We start from the raw sequence: 14,213 nt of genomic DNA, 5'->3' as shown, positions 1-14,213 counted from the left end.
TCTTCAAGGTTTTCATTTCCAGAAGAAAATTTTTTAAACCACTTTTGACCCGTCCATTCTGCTATGGTACCTTCCCCAAAAGTAGCGCATATCTTACGACAAGCTTCTGCAGCTTTGGTTCCAAGTTTACATAAAGTAAACAGGCGCGAATTATCGCATCTGACACAGCCATATTCCACTTAAGACTTTTAAATTTAAAACACACTAATAAAACTTATGAAACACACTGATTGATTCTCCTTAAAACAAGCTTTAATTTATATGCAAAATCATCCCACCACCACAACCAGTTTTCTTAATACATTTCTTAGAAATAGGCAATGAGGATAATCCGCAAGAACTTTTTTGGTTGCCTGATATAATCTTATATCCTAAACTAGATATTTAAAATTAAAAAAAGCTCAAAACAAATTTGTTACTTGGTATTGCTGGTTTCACTTTCTCAATAATAAAATGTTTTTTTTTTTTCGTTTTTATATTTCACTTTTCATTGCCACTTTTTAATAGTTTCTTACTTTTATTTGCACTTGAAACTTTCATTTTTTGTGACTCTCCTTTGTTTTCTATTAAATTGTCCATTATAAATTTTAAAACTATTTTAAAAGAAATGACACTCACTAATTTCAAAATATGAGATGAAACTAAAATGTTTACTGCAGAATTTTGCAATATACATTAATGTTAATTTACAATTGTCAGTTTTTTCTTTTTACAACTTTTAGACAGGTAATAAAATTGTCTATTAAGTGAGAACAAAAGAAAAATGCAAACAAAGTACACAAATCAAATAACAAAAGAAACATTAATAATTAATAAACCAAACAATGTGAATATAAACAAATAAAATAACTATGAATTATTGCGCATTCTTTTGTTAAATGCGCATATTTTTGTTTTTTTGCATAAAACCATTTTCAATTTAAAGAACTATTAAGAAAAATCACGGATTCACATCAATTTAAAAAAATATATATTAAAAAAAAAGTATAGATTATAATGAGCACATTGAAAAAAAAAAAAATTAAAAATATTAAGATTTACCTTGTGCTCAAAGCCTTGCTACGAGGGTACTATTTGGGGCATTTTTAGGGGGGTTTTGATGCTTGAGCACAAGGTAAATCTCAATATTTTTGATTTTTTTTTTTGTAATCGTATTTTTTTAATATTTGCCCCAAATTTAGCTTGTTGTGTATTTGCGTTTTTGAAATTTTATTTTTTTGAACACCCCTAATATATATATATATATATATATATATATATACATATATATACATATATATATATATAAATAGTGGCATATATATATATATATATATATATATAAAAATAGTGGCATATATATATATATATATATATATATATATATATATATATATATATATATATATATATATAAATAGTGGCATATATATATATATATATAAATAAATAAAAATAGTGATATAGATATATTTATATATATATATATGCCACTATTTTTATATATATATATATATATATATATATATATATATATATATATATATATATATATATATATATATATATATATATATAAATAGTGGCATATATAGATATACATTTTCGGTGAAAAAATGCTAACTTTTTTCTATATGGTTATTACATAAAAAAAAAAAGAAAAAAAAAAGATTAAAAAAACTGCTCCGACCCAAACCCATAGTCAATGTAGAAGTAACTCTTTTGCATGCTCTCCCTAAATCAGCCAATGCATGTACTGAAATCCATACAGCTCTAAAACCAGTAAGACATCAAATTGCTAGTCTAAATGTGCTTTTTATGTTATATACACACATTTCTATGCTTCCATTTTTACTTTATGAGAAAACTTTACGGCTAATAAAATGGTTCTTTAAAGACATGGTAAAAATCAAACATCAAAATGTTTAACCTGCAAACATTTTTTATATTTCCTTTGATAAAAAAAAACATCAAATACAAAGTTTAGTTAAAATCAGACTGTACTTGTGGTGCCTAACTAATTAAGAGGTGCCTAACTGATTTTTTAGAGTTTTTCTTTAATTAATAAGGTTTTAATAAGGTATAGTAGTTTCTGATTGTCTTGGGTTTGTTTATGATAAAAGTTGGATTTATTTGGATTTATTTCTTATAAATAAAATAAATTTATTAATATTTTTGTGTTTATATTAAAATTTTAATTTGTAGTGTTTTCATGTTTTCTTTTGGTGGTATGGTAAGTGATTTATTTAGTTATTTTTATTTATGTTGTATAGGAGATCTGCACTTTTAATATTATATCATCAAAAAAGTATCGGTGCTTTACAAATTTGGATATGGTCAGGTTTTGGCTATTTGTAGTGAGTCCTTTTTTACTGCAATATGGAATAGGCGTAAGTCATGGGATAAAGCATAAGTGACAATGACATTTGTCTGACAGGGTAAACTAGTTATTGGTGCTAATCCTCATTGAAACGCCAGTAATAATAGATGCGACTCTGAGGAGATGTTTATTACTTAATCACTACACAAATTATGTTTACACATCAGCATTTATGTTTTTTTTTTCCATTCTGAGGCCTTACATTGTTGTATGCATACTTTTTATTTTGTAATCAATTTTTTTTTTATACATTTTTGCTTGGTTATATATTTGTTGTGTATCTTCGTTCATATTAGTGCTTATAAAATAATTTATTTTTTATTATTGTAAGCACTGTTTAGGTGCATTTTCTGACTTATTTATTTTTAAATATTCCTCTATTAATCTTTATTTTTGTCTTGACAACTGTCAAAATAAGCTTTGTTTGAAAAATTATTCTCCTTTATTCTGATGTATATTCGCTGAATGGTCACACTACTGATTGTGTGTGACCATTCAGCGAATTTATATGTCAAAGTTTTTAAATAAATGTTATTGTTATTAATATTTATTTAAGTATATTGCTTATTACATCGAAAATTTTATTTCAAAATATTATATCAAAATTTTGTCAGTATATTTGTTTTTTTCATACTGTCAGCTATATAATTTATCTATATAATTGTTATTGTTATTAATACTCATTTAAGCATATTGTTAGAAGGAACCACAGGAAGACTATTGAGAACTGCTTACATCATCATTTTTCTAGGAGGCATGTCTTCTGGAGAAATTTGATTTTGAGCTTGGGGGTTTGTATGGTTTTAAAATATTTATGGCTGGAAATAAAATATAGGGTGCTCAATCATTTCAAATAACATCCAAATAGAATAAAGAACTTTAATAACTACTAATACTTCTGAGAAAACTTTGTAAAGTTTTTTTAAAATCAATAATCAATTGCTGATAGAGCTCCTAGGACATCAATGATACTGAAAGGTATGATATTGAAACAAAGAATTGATAGAATTTAATTCACAGATCTGGAGGTCTGGCATGAGGACAATGATTTTATGAGGGCTTGGAAAATAGTAAAGAACTTGAAAATAGTTAATAACACAACGGAATGTTTTGTTGCATTTATGCAAAAACTCAATGAATTAATTATTTATGACAGAACAAAAGCAGTACTTACAAAAAATTGTTTTACAACATTTAAAAAAACTACCAAACCTTGATTCGAAGAAATCTACTGTTTTGAAATAAATAACTGAAGTTAAGTACAATCAATAATAACAAATTATCTGATGGTAAAATAAATTTTAGCAATTTATTGAGTTAAAGTTTTTTATTTTTTTTTGTATTTAGGCCATTTTGAATTTTAATAAGCTATATTTGAACATTTTCTAAAAATAAATTTGCCAAGTTAAATAATAAACATTTTAACTTTCTGTAAAAATTCTGTAAATAAGTAATTAGCTTGTAAATAATTATGTTGAAATTAGAAATGATGAAATGATGATGAAACTATGATGAAATGATGATGAAATTAGAAATGATGAAATGATGATGAAATTAGAAATGCCTGGTAAATGTCTTGTATATGTATAAATATGTATATCTTTGACCTTTGTAAGACACCTCTATATTTACAACTTAGTCTAATTTTAGACTAAGTTGTTGAATTCTTAATTAAACTAATGTTTAATTTTACTACAACTTTAAAGGTTAAAGGAATTGTTTTTAAATAGTATGAAATAGATATAAAAGTTGGCATTTATAAATTTCAAAATTTCAAAAAAAAAAAGGGCCATCATAATGTACACATACATATAAATATAACATTTGCATACTTGGCACAATGCAAAGTGCTTTAAAATTCATTACACAATTAAATAAGTATTATTTACAATGTAAACAATCAACTTGTTGCTTCTTGGTAATTTTTTTTTATCTAATAAAAAGTAAAAACGTGTATAAAAGAAGTAGAAGGACTCCTCAAGGAGGAGAAATAAAATGTTGGTAGCATCTTATTAACATTTTATATGTTATATAACTTACCTTGTTGCTGTGCATTTTTGATCTTCTTTAGCAACTGCATGCAAAGCTCGTATTGGGAGAAGAGGAAAAATGCTAAGAAAAATAAATTGTAAAAAAATGTTAAAAATTAAATTCCTTTTGCAAAACCTAAAATCAACTATTATTTGTCATCATTTATGATATAAAAAAGAGTTTTTTGATCAACTTAAGCAGACTTAATTTAGAATTAACAAGGATCCTAGTATTAATCAATCAAATAATCATTATTTATTTGAACTATTTAATTTTTTACAATATATATATATATATATATATATATATATATATATATATATATATATATATATATATATATATATATATATATATATATATATATATTTAAGGGTTGTACAGGATCCTTAAACATCAGATGGGTCCCTAATATTATGAAAAAAAGAGTTTTTCAAAAGTATATCATGTTAAGTCTTGAAAAAAGGGAAATAATATTAAAGTCTCAAAACAAATCATCATTTTATAAAAACATTTCTATTTTAGATTTTACTGTCTAAAAAATGACATTTTTTTTTAAAGAATAATGAAAAATATGCATTTTTACAAAACTTTTTGATTATAATTTTTTTCTGTAATGCATTTTTATGAAAGGATGAAATTATTTTAAATTTTATATAATTAAAATGAATAATATATTTAAAAGTTTTATTTAATTTCTCTTAAATGGAGACCCAACATTTAAACTTTGTTTAAGGGTCATTTGCAAAATTTTTGAACTAAAATTTGAAAAGAAAACTGAAAAAAAAGTGAAATAGAAATAGAAACATTGTTTGGTTCAAAACATGTATGACAAAAATGTTATAACAAATATAGAAAAAACTTTTTTAAATTCAAAAGACAGAAATTTCCTTATCTCTAATAAATTGCACAAAATTTTTAATAATAAAAACAAATAAACTGCTGAAGTAAGTTAAAGCTGTATAAAAAATATAAAAAAAAATTTTAAAAGGCCACAATATTGCATTAATTAATAAAAAATAAAATCTAAAAGATAAAAAAATACTAATAATTATAATTGCAAAATAAAAACTGATTGCCAAATGAATGGGAAATGCTTATCAAAAAATGCTATGTTCTTACAAAATAAGCCAGATTAACAGTTGGATGGAAATGTTAATGGAAAAAACATTACGCCAACCACTAACAGTCTTTTAAAAATAAAAAATACTCTAAAGATAATATGCTGTCAAAATTTATGTTATTTCTAATTTATGTTATATTTATTATATATCTAAAAGAAAAAAATATTAACTTTAAATTAAACTCTCTTCTATAAACTACCTCTGCCAACAATGTTTCCAAAAATGTATGTCGTGTTTAAAAGAAAATATGTGCGCTATGTTTAAAATAAAATATGCATGTTATGTTTGAAAGAAGATATCTATGGTATGTTTGAAAGAAAATATGTATGTTATGTTTGAAAGAAAATTTTGAAACAATCACCCTTTTAGATGAAAAAAATATATTAAATAAAAAAATAGAACTAACTTGTAATTGCAGGCATAAAACTTGTGACACAAGTAAAACTAAAGTTTATCATTTATATTTATGAAGTTGGTGAAATTATGACAAATAAAGATTTAATTTATAAATATTTATGTTGCAGACAAGAGTCTGCAACATAAAATTAAAAACAAAAATCATTAAATTTCTTTTTAAAAAATTATAAAAACAATTGTCCAAATTAAAACTACCCATCTTCTAAAAAATTCTTTTCACAATTAATTTTTACAAAAATGCTGTAGTTACCGTAACATCCTGTTTACAAAAAAATATGAATTAAAAAAAATGAATATTATATTAATTTATAAATTCATTTGAAATTTAGACTTTCTTCCTGCTGAAGGAAAAATAAGAAGAAGTAGAAGCTCACGTTAGATAAGTGTTTTTACTAATTTATATACAAATAAATAATATATATGTAAAAATTAGTAAAAAAATACAAAATCTAAAGAAATAAATATTGGACAATTAAAGTAGATTTTTTTTTTTAAATATCTTCGCTTCCAACAAGGCTGCAAGCAACCACTAATTAGAGTTGGAAGTTACTGGAAGAAAAAAGATGAAGATTGTAGAGCAAGATAACGATTGACAGACAACTTAAAGGATTGCAAATTATATGAATAAGGAAAGCAAGATGAAGGAAGCGAATTCCAAAGAACTGATGTTAGAGGAAAAAAACTAGACGAATAAGAGTTTTTGGAGCACTTAGGAACAGTCACAGAAAAAGGATGACACTTAATTGAATGACGAGTAACACGAGAATGAATTTTAGTAGATGGCACAAGAGACGCTAGCTCTTTAGAGCAGTGCCCATTATAGTATTTGTAGAAAAGAGAAAGAGAAGCAACAATACGACAATGTGATAATGGTTGGAGATTGGCTGCAAGAGCAGGTACAACTATGTTTACAATGGGTTTTTACACCTTGTCTAAAAGAGAAAGGGAATCATTAGTAGATCGCCCCAGATATGGCAACAGTATTCCATACAAGGCCGAATTTGAGATTTATAGAGATAGAAAATAGAATCCGCAGTAAGAAAGTGTCAAGTTCGATAAAAATATGCAACTTTAGCAGATGTTAATTTTGCAACTGATTTAATATATGGTTTCCAAGAAAGATCAGAAGTAAGAGTTAATTCTAGGAGATCAAAGGTAGATGACTCATCGAGTACATTACCGTTCATAAATATAAGATAATCTAAGTTGCGATAACAATTGGCTTAAAAAAAATTGAGTTTTATCTGAATTAAAGTTCACCAGCCACTGTGAGCCCCATGCTGTAGCAGAAGTGAGATCCTTTTCAAGCTCAAATGCCCCCTCCGAGCAATTAGGGAGTGTTGGCTTCTTATCATGACAAGAATAAATGGTAGTATCATCAGCGAACAATGCCACCTTAGATGTGAGAATACCTGGAAGATCGTTAATGTAAATTAAAAAAAGTATGGGGCCAAGGACTAAACCTTGAGGAACCACTAAAGTTACAGAATAAGAAAATGAGTGCTGTCCATCAAGGACAATTTTTATACCACAATTGGAAAGGAAGGATTCAATAATCTTAAAGATGTTACCAGATACACCATAAGAAGAAAGCTTATGAGAAGACCAGCATGCCAACTTTATCAAAAGCTTTAGAAATGTCAAAAGTGATGGGCTTAACCTCTCCACCTTTATCTAATGCACAATAAAACCTATCAGTTATTACTGTTAGCAAATCAGTTGTAGAACGAGAAGCTCGAAATCCATATTGATGGTCAGAAAGTAAGTTATTAGATTCAAGATGAGAAATTAAGTGTTTGTTAATTAAAGATTCAAAAACCTTGCTTATGATAGGAAGAAGACTAATGGGACGGTAGTTAGTTGAGTCAGATCGCTCTCCAGAATTTTCGAAAATAGGGATGACAGATGCACTTTCCAGCGGGTTGGAAAACAAGACTCTGATAAGCACTCATTGAATAGTTTTGAAAGTATAGACGACAACTCCAGAGAAGACTTCTGCAAGACTATAACAGGTATGTTGTCCAGGCCACAAGCTGTAGAAGAGTCTAAGCAGGAAATCACTTTTGATACAGAAGCTGGAATGATACGAATGTCAAGCAATGGATCAACCCGTTTGATAGCTATATTAGGTAGAACACAACTAGTGGAATCAAGAGATGACATTGACAAAAAGTTCTTAGCAAACAATTAAGCTTTTAGGTGAGAAGACAAAGTCTGAACCATACAAGAGAGGTGCAATTACAGATTTGCCTTTATTATTGATACTATTAAAGATTCTCCAGAAGTCACTAGAGCCTAATTTTTGTGATGAAATTAGTGATTTCATGACCTGAGAATAGTGGGCTTTGGTGTTAGACAAAACCTTTTTACAATGATTTCTAGCAGTAATAAACAGATGTCTGTTTTTTTGAGAATTGTTTTGCTGATAGATATGGAAGTAACGGTTTCGATTGGCAATCGCAGCAGCACAATGTGAGGAAAACCATGGAGAAGAGTAAGGCTTGACCTGGAATTGTCAAGAGGGAACAAAAGATTCCATGCCAGCCTGAATCCACGAAGTTATGTAAGAAGCACATTTCTCAACAGGAAGACGGAAGATTTCGACCCAAGGGCCATCATGAAGAAAATCACAGAAATAGTCCCAGTCAGCTTTAAGGTAGTTGTAAGAGATACAATGATAGGGGGATTCTGATGATGATGGAGAATGAGATAATAGTTTTAGAGAGGTCAAACCATAATCAGAAGCACCTTAAGGTGAATGTGGAGAAACTGAGCACTGACTAGGATCAGAAACAAGACATAAGTCGAGAAGAGAAGGTAAATGATTCGGGTTGTCTGGTAAGCGAGTTGGAAAGTTGACTAATTGAGTTAGAGATTGAGAAAGACAAAAGTTGTAGGCTTTAATGCCTGCAGAGTCACTGACACTAGAGTCAAGCCATTCAGAGTAGTGAGCATTAATGTCACCGACAACAACTATATTACCTGATGGATAAAGAGAGAGGGCTTGGTCAATTTGACCAGAAATAACATCAAAAAAATGCAGTCTTGAGATGAAGGAGAGCAATATAGAACAGAGAGAAAGGCGATAGAGTGAAGTGGTGCTAAACGAAAGCACATAAAAGAATAGTCTGTGGATTCAAACCTAGTTTCACGACAAATGGGTGGATTCTTATGAATGTAAATGCCCAGGCCAAGCATGCGACTATTGGAGTTTTTACGAATTAAAGGAAGATAACCATTAACGCTAAGATCACAAAATGAGACAGCTGAACTCAAAGTAGTCTCACAAAGAGCAAGTAGGTCTGGTGAACTTTGCAAGAGATAAGACTCAACAGAAGAAAAGTTACTTCGAAGACCATGAATATTAGTGAATGATAGGTTTAGAGAACTTGGTGATGATGATGGTTTTTGTGTTTTATAGTTTGGTACTTTATTCATTTTTAAATTTGTTAAAGAACTTGACTCAAAGCATAGATAGTACTCAGAACACTGTTTAATAGCCCAAGCAATTGCCTCATTACTTTTAATAAACCCTAAGCCATAACGAAGGGCTCCAAATGTGGCTCCAAAAGGCCACAGCCTTGACAATGCACACCAAAAGTACAAACAAACATTTTTAAAAAAAAGTTGTTTTTAGCATCATCTTATTATATATAATAGGGTGGTGCTAAAAACAACTTTTTTAAAAAAATGTCTGCTGACACCCTTTAAATGTGTTCTATATAATAAAATAATACTGAGTTTAAAATTTTTTTGAATTAATAATATTTTTAGGGGTGCCACAAGACCCTTAAATATCAAATTAAATATTTTAAATATCTCTAAGTCCCTATATTATGAAAAAAAAAAAAAGTTTTTTAAAAGCATATCATGTTGGATCTCAAATGAAGCGAAATTATAAAAAAAATTTCAAATACAATCATTATTTTAGAAAAAACATTGAGAAAAAATTATATTTAAAAAAATATTGTTGAATTCCTTTTTTTGTTTCAAATTAAAAAATGTAATTTTTTATTTACTAAAATCTAAAATAATAATTTATCTATGATTCATATTTTTTGAAATTTTTATTTAATTTTGCTTCATTTGAGATCCAACATGACATACTATTGAAAAACCTTTTTTTGATAATATTAGGGACTTGTTTAATGTTTAAGAGACTTGTGACACCCCTAAAAACATTTTTTATTTAAAAAATTTTTCAATCCAGTATTATTTTATTATATAGAACATATATTTTATTATATAGGGGGTGTAAGCAGAGATCTTCAAAAAAAGTATTTTTTAGAATTACAATACTAACTACTAGTCATACCACTAAATATATATTAGGGGTATGACTAAAATGTATATGGGGGTATGATTTAGCATACCCCCATATACATTTTAGTCATAACCCTGGCATAGCGGCAAAAGGTAAACTTTTACTTGTATTAATAAAAAATAATAATACATTTTTCCAAATCAAAAAAACTTTTTTTTTGAATTACTTTAGTAATTAAGTTAGAATTTAATTAAAATTTTAAATTATTTAAAATTAAAATTAGAAATTAACTAAAATTTTAAAAGTTAGAATTTAATTAAAATTTTTGTTTCTTTTTTAATTATTTTTTGTATAGCTTAAATAAAACATTTTTATTTTTTTAACTTAAATTGTTCAGAATTTAAAACATTTGTTTTGCCGGATTTTTTCTTTTTAACTATTTTACTAAGAATTTAAATAAAATGTTTGTTTTGCCATTTTATCTATTTGAAATAACAAATAAATGTAAGTTTTGAAATTCTGAGGTTGGCAAATTTTTTCTCAGACACCGTCAGGACGCCAGTTAGGGTAGTTATTGCCAAATAACAACCCTAATTCCGAAGACTATATATATATATATATATATATATATATATATATATATATATATATATATATATATATATATATATATATATATATATGTATATATATATATATATATATATATATATATATATATATATATATATATATATATAGTTTGTTGCGTTTGGGAAGCACGGAAGGAAAAAAATGATTCTTATGCCAACATATACGTCACTTTTAATTACTTTTGACTTTCGTCCAATATTTGCGTGTTGGACGAAAGTCAAAACCATTAATTTAATTACAAATTAATCGTTTTATAAAAAAACCACAAAAACGCAAATTTAATTGACCAGAATGTTTTTAAAAACATTCTGAATGTTTTTAAAACATTCTGAAAGTTTTTAACAATATAAACAATGTTTTTATTTTTATCTTTTTTAATAAAATGTTTTTATTTTTATTTTTTTTAATAAAATGTTTTTATTTTTATTTTTTTTACTGTAAATCATTCGAGGAGTGTTGCTACATTGACTATCTTATAGCCTGACTCGCAAGGGAGTGCTGCTACATCGACTGACAAATAGCCTGACTCGCAAGGGAGTGCTGCTACATCGACTGATAAATAGCCTGACCCACAAGGGAGTGCTGCAACATCGACTGAGGGTTTGGTTGGGGCAGGCAGTCTATCATTAATAAAAAAAAAAAATTCTGGTCTTGCATTTTAATTTTTACTTTTTGTCAACAAAATATGGAAAAAACTTTCGGACAACATATAAGGGTTCTATATATATATATATATATATATATATATATATATATATATATATATATATATATATATATATATATATATATATATATACACATACTAAATGGTACAGTTAATGTTTCACCTTATTTTCAATTCTGTTGAAGAGTTGCACAAAATCTTTGCACCTAAAAAATAAATCATAACATATAATCCTAAAAATTGAAAAATATTAACAAAAATAATTTTTTTTTTAACATGCTTCGTTATTTATCATAAGATTATAAATAGAATAAGTAACATAAACAGACGTTGTATTTTAGTATTATTCTTTTCAAGTTTCAACTTAAAAATAATAATGCTAGTAATTTTTTATACAGTTTAGTTATTTTGAAAATGAACCAGTTCAAGATATTTATTGCAAAACAGAAAAATGAGATTTAAAAAAATACTATCATCCTTGGACTTTGAATTTGAGACATGTTTGATGTTTGTGGTTCTCTCCTATGGCAATGTAAAAAAACTAGTTGATGCTAATTCATAGGCTTAGGTGTTAGTAATGATGATTGTAGAGAAAAAAATATTCAGGGTGACTTCAGTCCTCTCTTTTTGGGTGGTTAAGGTTGGGTTCAAGTATCCGCTGATGTGGGGCTACTATTTTTATTTCAATTCACCTCCTCAATGCCATGAAGGCCACTACAGTTGAGGAGACTACTTTAGCTGTGGTTATAACCCTCTCTCAATTCTTTAATTCCGAAATATGAACCTTGAACAATAAGGCTGCTGCGCAGAGAAAGAAGTTGAGAGTGGTACTACCAGGGACGTGGTAGGGATCAAACTCAAAATTTCTCGCTTATGAGACAAGCGCTTTATCACTACACTACTACCGCATTAAACCCATATGAACTCATAGTATAAAAAGTGTTTCTGCAGTTTTTATTGAATATCACAAAAACACTACGCAAAGTAAAACAAATTAAATGCAATTTCAAAAAGACCTCTGTTATTAACAAAACAGTTTAAATGAATTAATACTGCAAAAATTTTTAAAGTATAACAAAATCTGGTATACTGTTGTTGCAATATACTCAATACTAGGAGTACTAGTACACCAATTGTTCAGCTCTGCAATTTTAAAAAGACCTTTAATTATAAATTAAAATGATACCGGGACATTGATACTCTGTTTTATTTCATCGATATTGTAAAAAAGAATGTCTGTTTTTTCTTGAAATTTCCAGTGATTTTTTGCTGGCTCCATCATAGAAACTATGGTACCAAAAGGTTCTTCCATACTAATACATACAAAGCAACAAGGAAAAAACTTTTCATCATATTCTACAAGCACATATTCATCAACATTGAGTTTTACCTTTTCCACGTTGTCCAGATCTGAACTTTCGCTTATGTTTTCATTAGCAGATACATTTTCATTGCTGATACTACTTTTAATAGTATTGTCTGTGACCTATTTGAACTTTCATCTTTTGTTCTGTAATTAGATTTTCAGCAATATTTTCATTTCTTCCTCTTTCAATAGCACTGGTAGTTGTAGTTATTTTTGGCATTTCTATTTATGTGACATCTTCTGACCCTATCATTTTTTTCTTCCGGAACATTTAATTTTCTTCTCAAACGCTTCGTAGTTGGAATATCAGTACTTCTTGATCTTGTCAAAAAGTCAAGAAATGATTGATTGACATTCTCATTTGATCTTCTTAATGAAACAATCATTTACGGAAAGTTTTTCAACACTTCTTGTTGATTGCCTGTATATATCCATGTCTTTATTAAACCAGACATATTCTCTGCACAATTTGTTTGAACTTATAACTGATTTATAAGATGACTTAACAAAGTAGAGAAAGTGTCTTTGTTAAGCATAGTTGAACATTTTCAAAGACCCACTTTCCATTCTGATAATATTTTTCTCCACAACATATATATTGGGTTGAAGAATACCACATCCAGTGGTTGGGTAACCCGATAAAGTGAACATAATTGCCTTCAGAAAGTTTTAAAATATTGACATTAATGTGACTACTGAGATTATTGTTTATGACAACTTTTTACCAAAATTATACAATGAAATTTATAATCAAACAAGATGACATATGGAACCAAATTTTAAACACTTTTCTTGTCATACAATCAAAAATGTGCTTATATTCTTTTACCCATTCGACACATGGGATATTTTCATTGTAACATCGAATATCATTCCTCCCCCCCCCCATCAATCTAGATAAGATTTCACAATAGTTCAAAGATCAAATGAGGTCAGTGGGTAGACAAAAGAAGAAACCTTATTCAAATGATCACAGAATGACTGCTCTTCTTCAGACATGAAGACAACTGGATACCCTGCAGGTTTCTTTGTGATAGTAAGATGTTGCCTTTGAAGTGATCTCCTAATGCTGGACTGGCTAATTCTAAATTATAACAACAGCTTTAACCAATCATCAACATTATTTAGATATATATTTTATAACCTACTAGATATTAAAAACATGGTTAATACAACAGATATATCAACTCTAAAGGGAGAGTAAATTTAATCATTTTCAAACAAAAGCTGCTACAATGACATTAGGGTTCAAGTAGTCCCAATTTTGCACTTCAAACATAGCATAATTAACTTATTTACTTTCTCACCAAATAATTCTATAAAAAATAAACAAATAAAAAACATTTTATTTT

General features: G+C 27.5%; 1 protein-coding gene across 1 annotated transcript in view; it reads right to left on the bottom strand.

The window, feature by feature from the left end:
- Positions 1 to 14,213, bottom strand: part of LOC136090331 (NADH-quinone oxidoreductase subunit B-like) — a 35,919-nt gene that overhangs the window by 14,017 nt on the left and 7,689 nt on the right. The window contains exons 2-3 of the mRNA XM_065816830.1: positions 11,659 to 11,701; positions 4,400 to 4,471 (exon numbers count right to left, since the gene is read on the bottom strand). Coding sequence (XP_065672902.1) covers positions 4,400 to 4,471; positions 11,659 to 11,701 — 115 coding nt within the window. The remainder of the gene's footprint in view (positions 1 to 4,399; positions 4,472 to 11,658; positions 11,702 to 14,213) is intronic.

Source organism: Hydra vulgaris, chromosome 13 (assembly GCF_038396675.1).
Source record: "Hydra vulgaris chromosome 13, alternate assembly HydraT2T_AEP".
NCBI classification, from domain to species: domain Eukaryota; kingdom Metazoa; phylum Cnidaria; class Hydrozoa; order Anthoathecata; family Hydridae; genus Hydra; species Hydra vulgaris.
Note: the sequence above shows the minus strand (reverse complement) of the source record. Positions and strands in the feature narration are given on the sequence as shown.